Below are 21,593 nucleotides of genomic sequence, written 5' to 3'. Positions count from 1 at the left end.
AACGACCGTCGGGACGGACGCTACATCATTGGTGATCAGAGTTCCGGAGGTGGATTGTGACTTTTCACGGGTGTCAAGGATTATAATAGAAACTGAAGGCCAACAATTGAAGAAGATGTATCGCTCGTAAACGTAGCACCATAAAAAGGAAGTTTAAGTGCCTCAGAAATCCCAAGGTGGGGTTGATTCAGAAGACACAAAACTAATTCCTAACATATATTGCATACTACATCCATCGTTTATTTACATGACAGCGTGAGAACTCCATTGCATATCACGTTTTGTATCGTTGGAGTTATAATTTACAAGTTACAGTTGTTTTGTATATATGTAAGGGACGTCTTTTCCGACTGACAACGTTGTTGAACCAACAATACAAAATCCTTATAGTTCAATTTAATCATAGTGCTATTCCATTTTAGAAACTTATGGGTTTTTTCCCTAAGATATCATTCAATTTGGACTTCAAAATGTCCTTGGAAAAGGCCAAAAGACCAACTTTGAGCACTCATATTATCTCAGGTAAAGTAAAATGTTTTACTTTTAAAGCCTTTAATCAACAAGTTTTATTTAAAAAGATTCCACAAAAATGAGTATCAATGGTATTGTTGATAATAACAATTTTTTATCTCAACAATCCAACAAAAGCATATTTGGCTGTTGCAAGGACATAATTATGATATTTTCATGCTGTCATACTTTTTCCCTGTGTTGATTTCAACTTATATTTTTGGCAATCTGAGCTGTCCTTATAACGTTCTTGTCGTACAGAAGGCTCTGGGTTCTGTCCCCTGGCCGAGACACACCAAAGTCTATTAAAGTGGTAGTTTCTGTTCCTGCTTAGCGTTCAGCATACAGGGAGTGGGACGACTGGTTCGCCCGTTGTCAGTATAATGTGACTGGGTGGGGTGTGTTGCTTGGTGTCTTCGGCGGCATGCTTCAGTGATATAGCACTATAAAAAGGGCAACAGTTCCACTATACAAGAAGACACAACACGAACATACCGCAGTCTCCCAGTACACTCACCTCGCACAACATACACGCAACACACCGCATACATGGGAGGCCGTCCTTACATGACCATAGCTGTTAATAGGACGTTAATAAATCAAACAAACAAACCAACAAACAATCAAAGTTGGCAAATTATACATATATCCCTATCTTTCTGATTTTTTGGGGGTCAAGAAAAACACTTTCCCAAATGTATAAAACAAAGTCATATCTGTATGAAGAACAAAGAAAAAATTCTGTTGCAAATATTTTGGGGTAACACCCTATCTTTACTAGGCTATTAACCTCCTATTAACAGTCAGAGTCATTAATTAAGGTCAACTACCATGTGTGCAATGCGTTGTGTTGTTGGAATGTCTATATGTTTTAGGTGGCTGCGGTATATTTGTGTTGTGTTTCCATGTTATCATGGAGCTGTTGCCCTTTTTATAGTGCTATCTTACTGAAGCATGCTGCCAAAGTCACTGGACAAGCACACTTCACCCAGACATATTACACTGATAACGGGAAAAATCTCTTTATGCTAAGCGCTAAACGGGGGCAGAAATTACCACCTTCAGAGACTAAAAGCCTGAAGGGAGGCCATGTGAATGAGACGTTAGGAAGAAGAAGAGGGACGGCAGGTGTAATTATAATGCCATACATTCAAGGCAGTAAATGCGTATTCATGAGAGACGTCTAATAAGTTCTATTTAAGCAAGCCTTAGCGAGCAAGAATTAAAACTTCGAACGCGTTTCATAAAATCTTATATGGTAATATATTCGTTAACCCACATAAGTATAAAGTATAGACTGACTAGCCTGGCCTTAAACGGAGGTAAAATGTCAAAATAGAGGTCAGAGTGACCAGGTTTGGCATCTCTCTCGACCTACAGAACATACCATACCAGTGCATTTATTGATAAATGTCGACATAAATATGTATATTGGTGATGACGAGACCCCTTGTTGAGTTTGATAACATACCCGATTGGCATTAGATGAAATATTTATTTACGGTCTTAAGATTAAGAACAGTTAGACATTATCTGGGTTGGCAGATCTACAATGTACCTGATGTGTCGAATATTTTTACCAAGAAGCCAAATTTTTTAGAACTTGTTTCTCCTTACCATTGGAATCATTGTAATTGTTTCGTTTCCTATTTTTTTATATTTTTTTTTATTTTGATAATTTTCATTTTAAAAAGATCAATGTCTCCGATCAACAGAAAGCTTAACATTTAAACGTGTGCCTCTTCATCATCGCCACCCCCGACACCACCACCATCATAATCATCATTATCATCATCATCATCATTATTTATTATCTGAGAATTCTCATCACCACATCATCATCATCATCATCAAGAACAACCACTATCTTAACTACTACTAATAAAACTGTATTTATAACTAATTATTTATATGAGAATCGATCGGTTATTCAAACAAGAATCGACGGGAAAATGTATGACCATAAACTATTTAGAATTACCTCCCTTTACACTACTTTAAACCATAGACCATAAATCACCCATCTTAGTTTTGATGCATCAATATCTCTTAAAAACATAACACATCAAATTTTACCTCAGTTCACACAAGAGAGATCAGTCGAGAACATAACACACGGTACATGATCACTCAGTGACCTGAGTTCAACATATACATGTACCTGAAAACACATATCCACCTGTCTAATCTGTCTCCATATGACATGCACGTGCTAGTAATTAACCAGTGCCTTTGAATGACGCCAATATACACTGATTAAAGTCATCTGCATGTACTTTATATATTGCGACAAAGAATATGTGTTTAAATGTAGATCAGACGCCGATGAGTGATTATTACTTAGCGTCGCTTTTGTAGAGTAATGACTTAGCACTCGCTTATACTCACAGGAAACTAGTTATTGACAATGCCTGGACAGTCAGTCGGTATACTAACATTACTTCGTATATCTAGATAAAAGTACTGCTAGAGGTCAAATATATGCAACAAACCTCAGTTAGGTGTAAACTGAAATTAACTGTTCTCCATACAAATGTCCGAATGATATTAACTGTTTAAAATATATCCCTGCTTACATGAACGCAATTCCCTACCAATATATTATCAGATAACAATTTTAGTGCTCACATATTCTTCTTTTGTAAATTGTACTATGTAAAATAAGTAGACAATTTTAATGTAAACTAAATTAATTTTCTATTTTCAGAACAAGGCTAGATAAACTAGTGAAGAGATCATCCAATCACAACCATTAGTGTCACCATCATTAGATTAAAGTCCAGAGGAACAGCTATGCATCAAACCTGGAAACGATAGATACAGACCTGCATCATTTCACAATGTATTTTACTTGTACCATTGACTTTCAATCAGTTATAGCAATCAATGGTATATATGAGGTTTACAAGTTATCAACAAACGTTTAAATCCAGTCCCTCTCAAATGTATCTCTTATTTCATAACCATGGATGTATGTGTAAGCCCGATACACTGTATTGCATAGTTGTATCATTCCATTTTTATGCAGGCTTTTCTTTTTAATTGCTAACATCGATTTTTTATGGGCCTAACTAGCGTACATTTGTATGTATAGTTAAGTAAAGAACGAGATGAAAACAACACAATACCGTTTAGACGATAGTTGTCACGGGATGCTCTTTTCGTGTTGTGGGATGTTGTTACGATCGCAAAACTAAAATCCGTGAAAATCTAGACATGGTTAAATAGTATATACCCTAAACGTCATGCTGTGAAAACGTAAAACCATTAAATTATAATCTTCTCGTTTTACTTAAAAGCGAGTCATATTTCACCCGCTTTAATAACCGGCTATCACCTATCAGTACAAATGACCCCATTGAAAATATCGGAGGATATAACCTAACATGTAATGGGATAATATAGCATGCTAAACTCCATCATCTTACAAAACAATAATTGATAGAAATTATTTAAATGAATCTTATTATCAGTTATATAGTGTTCATTCCCTGCTATTTGTTATTTTCCACAATTTATGTTAGACTGCCCTTAATTTGCAATCTGTATGAATATCATTGTATGCTTTATGTATATATTGTGAACACTTGTACATTTTAACATTTGTATAAAGACAACCATACTAGCAGAGTTATTTATTCTTAGGCTAGAATGCGATTATTTATGTACGGAAAATGAATGAGATAAAGTATTCTAAAACGAACCTGTTGTTGTTATTTATATATCAGGTGTTTGTTGATGTTGTACAGCAAAAGGGAGCACACTCTGATATGACTAAAGGAAAATATAGAAATACACACAGGACATCGGCTGTAAGATAGAAATGACCTGAATTACAGTGTCCAGAGAACTTGTTTAATTGCCTAGGAGGTTTCCATAGCTGCAAAAATTAAAGATAATTGTGGACAATACGTCATCTTTAAAAGTTCAGGAGTGGAGGTTACTAGTCGGATGACACCTGAAGGATGTCACAAACAAATTTGAACGTAATGTGAAGACGTGCGCTAATTCCAATAATTAGAGTTTACTGGAAAAACAACTCCACAAAGAGATGGAGAGGAATGCAGCGGGGAAATTGATTATATATATATTGATTTTTCTCACGAAGAGGAAAGTTAAAGTCCTTGTATAAAACAGTGGCAAAACTACATCAAATTAATGTTCAATTTCGCAAAACGACATCGTATTTTTAAAATTATATTACAACAAATTTTATCTGAGTATATGTATTGATTTAAAAATTCTTGTCCACCGCATTTATTTTGTAATTATGTGGACTATAATGTCAAGAACAGATGGTGGAAATTAAAAAAAAATCTGAAACCAGTAAAGTTGTCATCTAAACATTAAACTGTTGGAAGGTCTATTTTAAAAACTCTGTTTGCAATTTATATTTTATCAGGAAAACAATATTATTTACTTTCAAACATATCTACTAAAATGTTCTACCCAGGTCTTTAAAATTCGGATGTAGTTTGTTTATGTTCTCAGTCAATACTTTCTCTTTAATGTCCAGTGAAGTTTCTTACGCTGATACAATTGACACTCATTTATGTTTTGAACTTCATATCAATATGTTATTACTTCAGATCAATAAAACATATCGAATGGAAAATATATATTCAAATTTGGTTATAAGAATCAGATGTGTACATGAAATAGAGCCAGAACACAAACAAAAACTCAATATCTTTAAGTGCTTCGATTTTTGGAAAATTTTAGTGCGTTACATCTCTTCAAAACGATAATAATGTCTGTTTAGGGTATACAGCCCTATTTTACTTGCGTGTGATATTTTCAGTACGAATTACCCCCCTTCCAATAACGTTACGTAAACATTATACGATACAGTTATTACATACAAATGAAGTTAACCACTATCAAGCTGGTGTTGTATTAGAGGACTCAAACGACAGGTTGGGAGGGTGGACTATACAGTAAAACCCCGTTATATTGCCACCCGTTTTACCGCCAAACTCGCTTATCGCCATGAATTTATTCAGAACGGATTTCCCTCCATACAAATACACCCGTTATATCGCCAAACCCGCGTACCGCCATCCGCCATCACATTTGCGGAACAAATGATTAAAACAACACTATAATGACCTCGTTAATATCGCCAAATTCTGTTGATAGGGACACATGTTTTCGTAAGGTGCTCATGATCAACTGCCGACTGACAGGTAATCAGCTACACACACTATGGCCGCGTGTACGACCGCGTGTACACAGTGAAATCAATTAATATTATGTATACACCTTTGTTATTGTTTAACAGGTAGGTGTCGCAAGTTGTGGTGAATAAAACCACTTCTGTACATGTGTTTTACGTACTATTAACGTTAAGCTTAGTTATTTATTGACAAAAAGGACCCACAAGTCTGTTTCTCGATATCGCCGTTCGTTTATATTGGACCGTAAAACGCAACTAGCAATTTCAAGAGCGATAGAAATATTACGTACGTGCAGAAGAGTCCGCCGTTTATTAATAAGATCAAATCGTTGTCTGAGTGCCGTTTATTACCGGAGTACCCGTTTTAAAATTTGCAGACATGTGCGCGGAAGTGAGGTCACGACCGCACTGCGCTTGTTCAGAACTTCTATTCTTTGTTTCCGGGCGGGATTTCCCGTGTTAAAAATATCATGTAACCGAGAAAATACCAGATAGCAGGCACGATACGTGGTAGCACAAACGAAACGAGTTCGGTTTTCGTATTTTACACACATAAAGCTGACATATTTATTGAAAGACTACTATCGAAATTACTTCAATTTTGGAACTATTCATATTAGAAAATACGAAGTGGCCGTACAGTACACAGACTGACTAGAAAGTCTGTTTCAGTACGGCACCGGGGGACTACAGTACCTATATTTAGGCCTAATCAAGATTTCAAAGACAAATCCGATATACCGCCAAACTCGATATATCGCCAAAATCAAGGAAAACAGAAGGTGGCGATATAACGGGGTTTTACTATACATACACGTCAGACGACTAAACCTAAAACTGTGCTAATATCATAATCTCCTGGGAACACTACTCTGGTGATTATTGCACTATCACTTATAACTTAGTTTCTTACACGGTATTTCAATTAAGGATTGATTGTCAATTTTGTTGCTTGCGTTGACTGATGAAGAAAGTTAATCTCGTGCAAATGAAATAAAAAAAAATATGATCAAACAACAGGCCAAGTCTAAACAGGTTCTCTCCCAGAGGGAGGTTTAATATCAAACAGGGTATATTTATTATTATGCGGTGTACAAAGTATAAATAACTGCTCGGCCAGGTAGCCAAATGATCCCGATAGCTTCGGAATCAGGTAGCACTGTCTAAACTGAGTGGTGGCATCGTCCATCGTATACAAAAACGCACTAATATTTATTGGTTAAAATAATGTTCCAGCAAGCACAATTAATTACTATTCCAAAATTGATCGATACGTATTTTCATTTCGATATATTTCATTGAAGTTAAACATTACAAAAACATTCAGTTATACACAATAATGTATATATATATTAACAATTTGATTAGACAACAAATACTCGTCCTTTCCACGAAGCTATATATAATATGGTATGTAATTGAATTAAAATAAACTCTACCAACACATCAAACATGATAGGTATTGACAATATCACATACCATCGTTAATGGTATATATGGGGAGAGAGAGAGAGCGAGAGAGAGAGAGGAGAGGGAGACAGACAGAGAGAGAGACAGACACAGAGAGAGACAGACAGAGAGAGATAGAGAACAAAAATACGCCATATGATGACAGTCACTATCAATTAGTCTACTAAACCTGCATATATAATTAGGCTCTTATAACAACTATTCGGTAAAACAAAAGCCTAATAATATAGACACGTTTAGCGAAATAGGCATCAATCTAAGTGCTTCAATTGTGTTAATTATTCTTCACTACATCTACAGATAATACTGTCAGAATGAAAACTACTACTTAATTGACTGTACGTCACACAACACCACTTGGTGCTTTCTGTTATCTCCCTTCCGAAAACGTCTAGTGAACATTGCACGAAACATTTTATAGACAAATAAGTTTAACCACTGTCATACAACACTTTTTGGGTAGATAGTGGATTTTTCAGGTAGATATACAAGACAGCCAATTCCACTTGTTTTCTATAAAGTCATATGCACTGTACAAAAGGGAAATTACTCTGGTTATCATATACAATATCTCTGAGATATATTTTTTTATTTGAAAATTAAGAAAGCTCTCTAATAAATTTATGTTTATCCGTCGATACGCAATTATTTATCCGTAAATATCGTACCAATTCACGTGAATTTAATTATGCAATGTTAAAAAGTGCATTTTATGGAAATAATAAAGCCAAATTTTCTGTTTATTTTTTATTCATATATTCACACTTTATCCTTGTCCCAAAACTCCCATTTGAGAAGGAAGAAAAAATTTCCGTTACAGATATTCCACATTTTGGTCAGCTGATTATCTTGAGAGGTGATACTTACTTACTTAGTCTTACTTAGTCGATACTGAACGCAGGCCTTAGGCCTCTATATTCAGATCCAGATCCCCCGTGGCAAGTGTAATTAAAAAAGCCTAATAATATAGGCAGGTTTAGCGGACTAGTCTCCACGATCCCGTCTATATTTCAGTGATGGCAACTTCAATCTCTTCAATCTGTCTTCATATTCAATGTCCATCATCCCTGGTAACAGCTTTGTTGCTCGCCTCTGCACACTGTCCAACAAGTGATGTAAATTAATTAAACGCTTTCAAATATAGAGCGATAGCACTTAGCTTCTGCCGGATAAATATTACGTTTGTCAAGTCATGACAGCGTTTGAACCGCTCGATGATTTAATGAGCTTACTTAAAAGCATCATATCCATGGTGATAACCCATTTCCCCCCTCCCCATATGTATAAAAATGGCGGCTGCAACCTGAAACTGTCAGTATGTAGGATTGTATTTTGAAGATTGTTTTTTTTTATATATTTTCTTCAAGCACGAAGGGCTGCGCCCTTATTTTATAAGTGAGGTGTTTTTGTCAAGCAGGGTGTTGTTTTGAAAAACAAAACTTTTGATCCCGTGATCGTAATCTCGTTGTAGGGCGTGTGGTGGTCTTACCTTGTGATTAGTGATGATCCCATGTCAGTTTTATAGTTACTATATCTGCAGCATGCCGCCGAAGAACAAAAATGCACATACACCCCACTTGGTCACCAGTCTGCCTATTTTGATCGGTGCTGGCAGATCATATGTACATGTTGGTTGGGTAGGGATAGCCCAATCACTCTGGACATCAATAAATCATGCACATCTCATTGAGATTACTTATAATAGTTTAAATGAAACGTCTGAATAATTTTAAATGTGAAGGAGTTCATTAAGCTCCGCAGTTATAGTCAAACACCTTAATTATAGACATGAATATTAGCATGGTAAATTTTAACACACGCCACATTCTCAGCTGCATCAAGCAAAAATGATTCCTGTATATCTAAACAGCTATTTAGCCTATGAAATATTTATTGAACAGAGGTCAAGTTTCGCGATTAAAGTTGTCCATTTATGAGTGAGCGGGATGACGCGTGAGTTCATTGACCTGCTTGTTTTACTGTGTTTTGCCAGCTAATAGACGGTCTTTGGTTTAGCGAGATACTGCTACCTACTGAATGCAAAAGTGGTTTTGGCTTGGGACGGGATAGATCTTTCTTGTCAAGATTTAGATTCAGCGTGCTATTGTTGAAGCTTAATGATAGAGTCACGAGAGTATCCAATACAGGTTTTAGGCCTTGATGCTATGGGTGTGGATCTTCCTGAGTTAGAAAAACATTGATTTCATAGGCGTTAATTGTGTGCTACGTGGCTCCTAACTTCTTGAAGATTTGTATTGAGTCAAACAAAAAAACAGTTTGGGTTGTGATGCTGATGGTGTGACCTATGTAGTAGACATAACTCATAAATTGGTTACTGTGCTTCTTGTCCATACTTCTTCGTCATTGAATGAACATCTTATGGGGTTTTGTTGGACCTGTGAACACTATCGATGGAGTAAATATGAACCGATCGTAATGAGCGACTTTGTTTGTAGACTAACAGAAAAGATCTTTCCGAAAAATGTTTTTGATTGACGGTAGTTGACGGCTACGATTATTGCTATTTTCACTGATAATTATTGTGATTGCACCTTGGGTGACCTTGGGAAGTAGATTATAAGAACGGATAACCTTAATGAAACTTTGTCTATTAGTACTAACATTAGATAATATTCGTGGAACGAGGTTCGAACAATCAGTTAGATTAAAACGGTAATTTTACGGAGCTGATTGCTCCTTTGTACTAATTATTAAACATCCGTAACTTCGAGTAAAATATAAATTGAGATTATAATGAAACTTGGTAAGTTGACTAACATTGGAAAGATCTCTGGAAGATTTAAAAAAATCCGCCTGAATTGGATCATAAGTTAACAGAGTTATATTGGCGTTAGTAATAATAATTATGGAACCTTTTGAATATTGGTAATGTGAATTCTTTATGTAATTTGTACCAAGCTTAAAGGAAACGTTGTACGTAGAAACCTATTAGTTCTAAGTTCCTATTTCGTGAACAAAACGTTATATCAGTTGGCTTAGTAAATGACATAACTCAAATTAAAATTTGTAAATCAAATATCAGGGAACCGGTAAAGGTCCGAGGGGCCTCTTGAATAGGCTAGGAGAGTCCCCACATTCCACTCCCCCCCAAGCCTCCGAACCAATATTTTTCTTAGCGCCTTATGTTACAATATTAAACTCCACGGTACCTGTTTACGCCCCCCCGCAGATTCCAAATCAAAATGTAACATTGCAATAGGTTTGGTTGAACTGTCGCTGTATAAGACGCAATCAAGCATTTCCTCATCTCCGAATTCACATATTAACAAGAAAACTATACCTAACCAATACATTTAAACGCAAAAGTGCACGACCATGATGACACAAACATGACTACAACTTATACAACAAGTACATATAAGTCACATAGTAATCATCAATATAAATTGGTTTATGATTTTAACGAAGGAAATAATAAAAATGGTATTTTTAAGCACCAAAAATCGTAATTTTTTACGCAGATTTCTCATTTATCGGATTTGACGCGTTGCTATAAAAACCACTCATTTCAAATAGTTTTAAAGCGGCAGAAATGTTTCCACTTGCAAGAACTTTCCAATAAGTTTTTGACCACGTCTCAATCATGTTGAATTCATTAATATCACCCAAAATTCCTATGATTACATTGTATAAGTTCCGGTTAGGACGTCATCAAACTAAAGCCGCCATCTCGAAATTCTCAATAAAAATTGAAATATATGGCCATTTACATTGACAAATTTCTCCAAATAAGTAGGACAGCATGATGTTATCTAAACTGGACCACAGCGTAGCACAACTAATTGATTACAGGAATATTAAATCCAAGATTGTTTTAATAGTATTTATGCTACGCAGGTAACTGGATAAAATTAGATTTGTAAGTAAAAATCAATGGTCAATTTCTCAGCAAATTTTTCAACATCTGGCTATATATAAAAAAAATTTTAAAAAATATATAAAATTTTTATAAAAGTATTTCCCAACAACAAATTATTATTCGTAACTAGTTATTAAATCTCTTGTCAATCAGTAAAAAACAACAACAAAATATATAGAAATGCAAAAGAGATTTATGTTATACCATCATTTAACATGTACGATTCATAAGTAGAAAAATTAATGTAACGTAGACGAGAAAAAATCTAGATGTTTGGACCAATGAAGGAAATCATGACGATATCAGGTTTACTGTTAAATATAATGGTGGTTTTATAGTTTGGTGGCAACACATTCATGTTGAACATAAGAATGTACAGGCATACCTGTTACTTGATGTTTTTTCGTGTCGAGTCAGACAATCAGGTAGAAGCTGATATTGTTAGTTTCCATTCTTTTCGAATAACAACCAAAAATAAGAAAGCCAAAACCAAAAATCAAACGATATCACACGAATTCTGAATAGTTTATAAATGACCACTGTTTTTAACCATAAGACATGTGGTCAAGGAAAGCATTTACTGATTTTTAAATAAGACAAGTGTATAAAGACCACTGTTCGTTCTAGTATATGACCTGTGTATAAAGACCACTGATTATTAAGACACCTGGTGTATAACAGACCACTGTTTAATGGAGTAACTTTAGACTGATGTGTAAAACCAGAAACATACAGCTTAGTAAGACATTGTGTTTTAAAGTACCATCTGTTAGCGTAAGACCTGTTATATAAGACCACTGTTTAGTTGAAAGGACCTGTTATATAAAGACCACTGATTTAGTAAAAGACATGTGTATAAACGACCACCTGCTTAGTAAGACATTTGTATAAAGACACACCGGCTGTTATTAAGACATGTGTTGTATAATAAAGAACACTGTTGTAGTAAGACATGTGTATAAAGACCACTGTTTAGTAAGACATGTGTATAAAGACCACTGTTTAGTAAGACATGTGTATAAAGACCACTGTTTAGTAAGACCTGTGTATAAAGACCACTGTTTAGTAAGACATGTGTATAAAGACCACCTGCTTAGTAAGACATGTGTATAAAGACCACTGTTTAGTAAGACATGCGTATAAAGACACCCACTGTTTAGTAAGACATGTGTATAAAGACCACTGTTTAGTAAGACCTGTGTTTGTCTAAAGATTGTGTATAATAAAACCTGACCACTGTTTAGTAAGACATGTGTATAAAGACCACTGTTTAGTAAGACATGTGTATAAAGACCACTGCTTAGTAAGACCTGTGTATAAAGACCACTGTTTAGTAAGACCTGTGTATAAAGACCACTGTTTAGTAAGACATGTGTATAAAGACCACTGTTTAGTAAGACATGTGTATAAAGACCACTGTTTAGTAAGACATGTGTATAAAGACCACCTGTTTAGTAAGACATGTGTATAAAGACACCCACTTAGTAAGACATGTGTATAAAGACCACTGTTTAGTAAGACATGTGTATAAAGACCACTGTTTAGTAAGACCTGTGTATAAAGACCACTGTTTAGTAAGACCTGTGTATAAAGACCACTGTTTAGTAAGACATGTGTATAAAGACCACTGTTTAGTAAGACATGTGTATAAAGACCACTGTTTAGTAAGACCTGTGTATAAAGACCACTGTTTAGTATGTGTAAGAACACCTGCTTAGTAAGACCTGTGTATAAAGACCACTGTTTAGTAAGACATGTGTATAAAGACCACTGTTTAGTAAGACATGTGTATTAAAGACCCTGCATAGTAAGGACCAGTGTTTAGTAAGAGACATGTGTATAAAGACCCCACTGTGACATTAGTAAGACCATGTGTAGTAAGAAGACCACCACTTTAGTAAGACATGTGTATAAAGACCACTGTTTAGTAAGACATGTGTATAAAGACCACTGTTTAGTAAGACCTGTGTATAAAGACCACTGTTTAGTAAGACCTGTGTATAAAGACCACTGTTTAGTAAGACATGTGTATAAAGACCACTGTTTAGTAAGACCTGTGTATAAAGACCACCTGCTTAGTAAGACCTGTGTATAAAGACACCCACTTAGTAAGACATGTGTATAAAGACCACTGTTTAGTAAGACATGTGTATAAAGACCACTGTTTAGTAAGACATGTGTATAAAGACCACTGTTTAGTAAGACATGTGTATAAAGACCACCTGTTTAGTAAGACATGTGTATAAAGACCACTGTTTAGTAAGACATGTGTATAAAGACCACTGTTTAGTAAGACATGTGTATAAAGACCACTGTTTAGTAAGACCTGTGTAGTAAGACATGTGTATAAAGACCACTGTTTAGTAAGACCTGTGTATAAAGACCACTGTTTAGTAAGACATGTGTATAAAGACCACTGTTTAGTAAGACATGTGTATAAAGACCACTGTTTAGTAAGACATGTGTATAAAGACCACTGTTTAGTAAGACATGTGTATAAAGACCACTGTTTAGTAAGACCTGTGTATAAAGACCACTGTTTAGTAAGACATGTGTATAAAGACCACTGTTTAGTAAGGGACATGTGTATAAAGGGAAAGCAAGACCACTGTTTAGTAATGACGTGTATAAAGACCACTGTTTAGTAAGACCTGTGTATAAAGACCACCTGTGTTTACAGAGACCCACTGTTTAGTTAAGACATGTGTATAAAGACCACTGTTTGTAGTAAGACACCTAGTGTATAAAGACCACCTGTTTAGTAAGACATGTGTATAAAGGACCACTGTTTAGTAAGACATGTGTATAAAGACCACTGTTTAGTAAGACATGTGTATAAAGACCACTGTTTAGTAAGACCTGTGTATAAAGACCACTGTTTAGTAAGTACATGTGTATAAAGACCACTGTTTAGTAAGACATGTGTATAAAGACCACATGTTTTAGTAAGACATGTGTAGTAAAGACCATGTTGTATAAAGACCACTGTTTAGTAAGACCTGTGTATAAAGACCCACTGTTTAGTAAGACCATGTGTATAAAGACCACTGTTTAGTAAGACCCCTTAGCTGTGTATAAAGACCACTGTTTAGTAAGACATGTGTATAAAGACCACTGTTTAGTAAGACATGTGTATAAAGACCACTGTTTAGTAAGACATGTGTATAAAGACCACTGTTTAGTAAGACATGTGTATAAAGACCACTGTTTAGTAAGACATGTAGTAAGACCAACTGTTTAGTAAGACCTGTGTATAAAGACCCACTGTTTAGTAAGACATGTGTATAAAAGACCACCTGTTAGTAAGACCTGTGTATAAAGACCACTGTTTAGTACATGATAAAGACCACCTGTGTTAGTAAGACATGTGTAATAGTAAGACCTGTGTATAAAGACCACTGTTTAGTAAGACATGTGTATAAAGACCACCTGCTTAGTAAGACCTGTGTATAAAGACCACTGTTAGTAAGACATGTGTATAAAGACCAACTGTTTATAAGACCTGTGTACAAAGACCACTGTAGTAAGTAAGTTTAGTAAGACACTGTGTGTAAAAGACCACCACTGTTTAGTAAAGACATGTGTATAAAGACCACTGTAGTAATAAAGACACTTAGTAAGGAAGACCTGTGTATAAAGACCCCACTTAGTGACATGTAGTAAGACATGTGTATAAGACCACCTGCTTAAGTATAAAGACATGTGTATAAAGACCACACCCACTTGGAGTAAGACATGTGTAAAAGACCAACTGTTTAGTAAGACCTGTGTAAAAGACATGTGTTAGTAAAGATAAAGACCACCTGTTTTAGTAAGACATGTAGTAGTATAAAGACACCCACCTTTAGTAAGACATGTGTATAAAGACACCTCACTTATGTAAGGACATGTGTATAAAGACAACACTGTTTAGTAAGTCATGTGTATAAAGACCACTGTTTAGTAAGACATGTGTATAAAGACCACTGTTTAGTAAGACATGTGTATAAAGACCACTGTTTAGTAAGACATGTGTATAAAGACCACTGTTTAGTAAGACCTGTGTATAAAGACCACTGTTTAGTAAGACATGTGTATAAAGACCACTGTTTAGTAAGACATGTAAGACATGTGTATAAAGACCACCCTGTTTAGTAAAGACATGTGTATAAAGACCCCTGTTTAGTAAGACATGTGTATAAAGACCACTGTTTAGTAAGACATGTGTATAAAGACCACTGTTTAGTAAGACATGTGTATAAAGACCACTGTTTAGTAAGACATGTGTATAAAGACCACTGTTTTATAAGACATGTGTATAAAGACCACTGTTTAGTAAGACCTGTGTATAAAGACCACTGTTTAGTAAGACATGTGTATAAAGACCACCTGAGTAAGACATGTGTATAAAGACCACCCTGTTTAGTAAGACATGTGTATAAAGACCACTGTTTAGTAAGACATGTGTATAAAGACCACTGTTTAGTAAGACACTGTGTATAAAGACCACTGTTAGTAAGACATGTGTATAAAGACCACTGTTTAGTAAGACATGTGTATAAAGACCCCACTGTTTAGTAAGACATGTGTATAAAGACCACTGTTTAGTAAGACATGTGTATAAAAGACCACTGTTTAGTAAGACATGTGTATAAAGACCACTGTTTAGTAAGACATGTGTATAAAGACCACTGCTTAGTAAGACATGTGTATAAAGACCACTGTTTAGTAAGACATGTGTATAAAGACACACTGTTTAATAGTAAGACATGTGTATAAAAGACCACTGTTTAGTAAGACATTGTATAAAGACCACTGTAAAGACATGTGTAGACCACTGTTTAGTAAGACATGTGTGTATAAAGACACTGTTTAGTAAAGACATGTGTATAAAAGACACCCCACTTAGTAAGACATGTGTATAAAGACACCCACTTTAGTTAAGACAATGTGTATAAAGACCACTGTTTAGTAAGACCTGTGTATAAAGATACACCACTGTTTAGTAAGACATGTGTATAAAGACCACTGTTTAGTAAGACATGTGTATAAAGACCACTGTTTAGTAAGACATGTGTATAAAGACCACTGTTTAGTAAGACATGTGTATAAAGACACCCACTTAGTAAGACATGTGTATAAAGACCACCACTTAGTAAGTATAAAGACCACTGTTTAGTAAGACATGTGTATAAAGACCACCTGCTTAGTAAGACATGTGTATAAAGACCACTGTTTAGTAAGACATGTGTATAAAGACCACTGTTTAGTAAGACATGTGTATAAAGACCACTGTTTAGTAAGACATGTGTATAAAGACCACTGTTTAGTAAGACATGTGTATAAAGACCACTGTTTAGTAAGACATGTGTATAAAGACCACCTGTTTAGTAAGAAATGTGTATAAAGACCACTGTTTAGTAAGACATGTGTATAAAGACCACTGTTTAGTAAGACATGTGTATAAAGACCACTGTTTAGTAAGACATGTGTATAAAGACACCCACTTAGTAAGACATGTGTATAAAGACCACTGTTTAGTAAGACATGTGTATAAAGACCACTGTTTAGTAAGACATGTGTATAAAGACCACTGTTTAGTAAGACCTGTGTATAAAGACCACTGTTTAGTAAGACATGTGTATAAAGACCACTGTTTAGTAAGACATGTGTATAAAGACCACTGTTTAGTAAGACATGTGTATAAAGACCACTGTTTAGTAAGACATGTGTATAAAGACCACTGTTTAGTAAGACATGTGTATAAAGACCACCTGCTTAGTAAGACATGTGTATAAAGACCACTGTTTAGTAAGACATGTGTATAAAGACCACTGTTTAGTAAGACATGTGTATAAAGACCACTGTTTAGTAAGACATGTGTATAAAGACCACCCACTTAGTAAGACATGTGTATAAAGACCACTGTTTAGTAAAGACATGTGTATAAAGACCACTGTTTAGTAAGACATGTGTATAAAGACCACTGTTTAGTAAGACCTGTGTATAAAGACCACCTGCTTAGTAAGACATGTGTATAAAGACCACTGCTTAGTAAGACCTGTGTATAAAGACCACTGTTTAGTAAGACATGTGTATAAAGACACCCACTTAGTAAGACATGTGTATAAAGACACCCACTTAGTAAGACATGTGTATAAAGACACCCACTTAGTAAGACATGTGTATAAAGACCACCTGTTTAGTAAGACATGTGTATAAAGACCACTGTTTAGTAAGACATGTGTATAAAGACCACTGTTTAGTAAGACATGTGTATAAAGACCACTGTTTAGTAAGACATGTGTATAAAGACACCCACTTAGTAAGACATGTGTATAAAGACCACCTGCTTAGTAAGACATGTGTATAAAGACCACCTGCTTAGTAAGACATGTGTATAAAGACACCCACTTAGTAAGACATGTGTATAAAGACCACCTGCTTAGTAAGACATGTGTATAAAGACAACCACTGTTTAGTAAGACATGTGTATATAAAGACCACTGTTTAGTAAGACATGTGTATAAAGACCACTGCTTAGTAAGACATGTGTATCAAAGACCACTGCTAGTAACCCACTTAGTAAGACATGTGTATAAAGACCACTGTTTAGTAAGACATGTGTATAAAGACCACTGTTTAGTAAGACATGTGTATAAAGACCACTGTTTAGTAAGACATGTGTATAAAGACCACTGTTTAGTAAGACCTGTGTATAAAGACCACTGTTTAGTAAGACATGTGTATAAAGACCACTGTTTAGTAAGACATGTGTATAAAGACCACTGTGTATAAAGACCACTGTTTAGTAAGACCTGTGTATAAAGACCACTGTTTAGTAAGACATGTGTATAAAGACCACTGCTTAGTAAGACATGTGTATAAAGACCACTGTTTAGTAAGACATGCGTATAAAAGACCACTGCTTCGTAAGACCTGTGAAGAAAGACCATCTGTTTAGTAAGACCTGTGTATAAAGACCACTGTTTAGTAAGACATGTGTATAAAGACCACTGTTTAGTAAGACCTGTGTATAAAGACCACCTGCTTAGTAAGACCTGTGTATAAAGACCACCCACTTAGTAAGACCTGCTTTTAAAGACCACCTGCTAAGTAAGAAATGTGTATAAAGACCACCCACATATATATTAACTTTTTATATTATAGAATTTTGGAAAAAGGAATTCTTACTAAAGTTAAACATGTGATAAAATGATATGGTGGTGTGGTTGATTTTAAGCTATTATGAAACAAAGATAGCTATTTGACGTAAATTGTGATTTTACTGGAATTTCACTGTTTTTGAGCATATACACGACAAATTAAAGCAATATTTTAAAAAGTAGTTATCTGATAAGTATGAATATTCGAAAAATAGACAAAACCAATGTTTTCTTTACTTAGGAAAATGATCATATCACACAGTCAACCCATTATTTTTGCTCTTAACAGCTGTACAGGTTACCCCTATCCGTTAAATTTTGAAGATGAGTATACCTTCATACTACAATTTTTCAACGCTTCACAGAAAAAGTTCTGATGAGTAATTGTTTCTAAAATTTTGAAGTTCAAAAGAACAAACGTTGATGTTTCTATAATAATAAAAGTATGGGGTCAGTGTGCTTGATTTTTTGTCCTGTTACAAAATTTGTTATTTTTCGCATTTCTTTCTAGAAATCCATGTTACTTGTCTTTACTAAAATATCAAAATTAAAAACCAATAGGTTATGATTCCACATTTAAATGCTTGTCATTTTCATCTCAATTAACCTAAAAAGGATAAACCGCAAAAAGTAACTTGATATAACTAAAAGCATTGTTTCACTAGCGAGTTAAATAAAAAAAATATTGAAGTAAAAATGGTGAAATTTCACCTGTCTACAAAGTGTAAGAAATGCACCTTTTCAATAATGAATATGGCCGCCAGTGCAAGTTAGTCATTTCTTAAAATTAGTGAATAACAATTCTACGGAGTAATGGAAGTCTTTTTTTAAAGTCTTTTTTTAACGTGTTTTCTATATGGCAACTTGCTACAAATTGAGGCCATTAGTCTTTTGAAAATCACAAAAAATGTTGACTAATATTGAAACTAGACTTCAAGGAGACTAAAACCTTGCCAGAGCAGATCCTTAAATTAGTATCACATATACTATAATAAAGGATAAAATATAAAGCACTGGTATTATATAAACATGGTGTTACTACAACATATCTATAAAACAGTTTATATAACTCTAAGTTAGATATATGTTAATATAGCCAAGGATAAAAATTGATTGTATTTACCAAAACAGATTGAAACCGGTTGTTAATGTTGTCATGTTACAAAGCCAATTAACGAGCACACCATATAATATGGAACACACTGAGTATGTAGTAAATACTGTAGGCAGACATAAAACATCACAAAGCAGTAGCAGACGAGCATCCAGAACAAATCCCAATGGGGCCAGTGTGAACATTAAAGTTGATACCTTTCCTGTATTTATTCGATAGGTTTTTTACCGCGACCGAGATGCCTACAATGAGAAGGATCTTTAATCATACGTAACCTTGTTTGGCCTTCTAGTTTCTGTTTTTTCTCTCTTGTCTGAAATTTACAAAAATATACTCTGGTCATATCTTGTTCACAACTTTTAAAACCTCATCATGCATATCCTTCAGCCTTTTCACATTTTAAAAGATCATATCCAGATTATTTTTAAAAATAAAATTAAAGGCTCACCGTCTTTCCGAAAGATTTTTTTTTTAATCTTGAAAACAATAAAAACAAGAAAATATGTATCGATGGTCTAAGATGAGGTTACAACAACAAACAAATGGTAGATTTCCTGTTTAATCTTTGTAACAGTGAAGATTCATGTCGCTGTTTTGCCGTCTGGTGCTCAACTAACGTGCAGTAATTAGGACGCCGGCGGGAAACATTAGACGACCAGCGGTATATGAAAATTAACATTTGGTTTATTTAAATCAAATTGTTCAGAAGATAATGATACGTATAGTATGAACGGTAAGTTAAAGATGCTCCACCGCTGACGAAATGATATTTTTTCATTATCAAAAACAGGAGCAGACGATTTAGTATTTTTCTTCAGTTAAAAAAGTTACTAACTTTAGACCATTACCACCATTGAAAAGTTTGAGCTTGTAATTTTATTTCAAGTTAAAAATATAAAAAATAATTAACTGCATCCCGAAAAAATTCCGTGCCACTATATCCTATTTGGAACGAAAAACTGATTGCGCATGCACCAAAGGCGAAGTAAATTATTTTATATTATTTTTTGTGTTAATTTTACATAGATATACACGATAAAAACACCAATTATTGTTGAAATGATGAATATCATTTATGCTCTGTCGGCGGTGGAGCATCTTTAATAACTTTTGCGACTCTAGAAAATTGTCAATCCATTTTATATTCCCATTCCCGTTTATTTACACGTTTCATTCTAGTAAAATGCCACACAAGAGGACAAAAGTAAAAATTTGAAACTATAAAAAGTAGAATATTACAGTCAATCCTTTTTAACTCACGTAATTAGTTTGATGCTTTCCACAAATTTCCGAAAAATAAAGGTCAATGTTCAATAGTAAGTCAAACTTGACACCAAGAAGCTTCTCTGTTTTTCCCTGCTGAATTGAATTAGATAATTTTTTTACAGTCAGTTTCCAGACTCTCTAGAATCAATAACAATATTGTCATCATACATATTATACATCTTTGATGACTTTACGTATAGAAAATATTAACAGATAATTCACCAAGACATTAAATATAGGAATGGGTCCAAGATTGATTCTGAAGGAACTCCTTTCTGAGCTTTTAAGCAGTCACCGCTCACGGATCCAAGTCGAGCCTGCTATTTAATTAAGGATGTATTCTTCTGAGGTTTCAGTCCCGTTGAAGTCTCGTTTCGACAAAGATCAAAAACGTTATGAGATTTTCAAATACAAATTATCAATTTATGTAACAAGTTGCCAGTTGCAAATTTTGTCAAAAAAATACAGTTCTAACTTTGGCAGATTTTTTTAAACGGGGATTTTAAGAAATGGCCCTTTTGGCGGCCATTTTGAAATTGTGTCTTTTTTCGCTTTGAGTAGAGCCAAAGTTTTACCATTTTTTACTAAAATTATTTTTACTTAAATCATCACTGCATCAGCATTTTTAGCTGTATCGAGCTAATTTTTTCTGTAAATCTTTACTTGGTTCGTGGTAATTTAAATTTTGAGCATTAATGTGTGAAATGATTCACTTTTTTCACTTTATTTTTACATTTAATGGTAATTTGAGCACTTTTATTTTTAACTCTAAAATACTGAAAAATAACGAATATTCAAGTGGGGCAAAAAAGTAAGCACACGGACCCCCCATTTTTCTGCCTGATTTTGAAAGAACAACCCTTTTCTTGATAATATGCAAAATATTAGCAAAAGTTTAATACAAGAACTTTTTTTATAAAGGGTTAAATTTGGCAAAAATGGCTGAAATTGGTGCACTTTGGCTCAAAATTAAGGGGTAGGGGTAGCATATGTTGTTATTGTGAGAAAAAATATTAGTCTTTTTAATCAAAA

At 34.5% G+C, this 21,593-nt stretch overlaps 1 protein-coding gene across 1 annotated transcript in view; it reads left to right on the top strand.

Annotated features, from left to right (window-relative positions):
- LOC138334735 (uncharacterized) overlaps positions 1-4,213 on the top strand; it is a 57,395-nt gene extending 53,182 nt beyond the window's left edge. The window contains exon 3 of the mRNA XM_069283430.1: positions 3,218-4,213. Coding sequence (XP_069139531.1) covers positions 3,218-3,232 — 15 coding nt within the window. The 3' untranslated portion in view covers positions 3,233-4,213. The remainder of the gene's footprint in view (positions 1-3,217) is intronic.
- The last annotated feature ends 17,380 nt before the right edge of the window (positions 4,214-21,593 follow it).

The sequence above is a fragment of the Argopecten irradians genome, chromosome 11 (genome assembly GCF_041381155.1).
Source record: "Argopecten irradians isolate NY chromosome 11, Ai_NY, whole genome shotgun sequence".
Lineage (NCBI taxonomy): Eukaryota > Metazoa > Mollusca > Bivalvia > Pectinida > Pectinidae > Argopecten > Argopecten irradians.
Note: the sequence above shows the minus strand (reverse complement) of the source record. Positions and strands in the feature narration are given on the sequence as shown.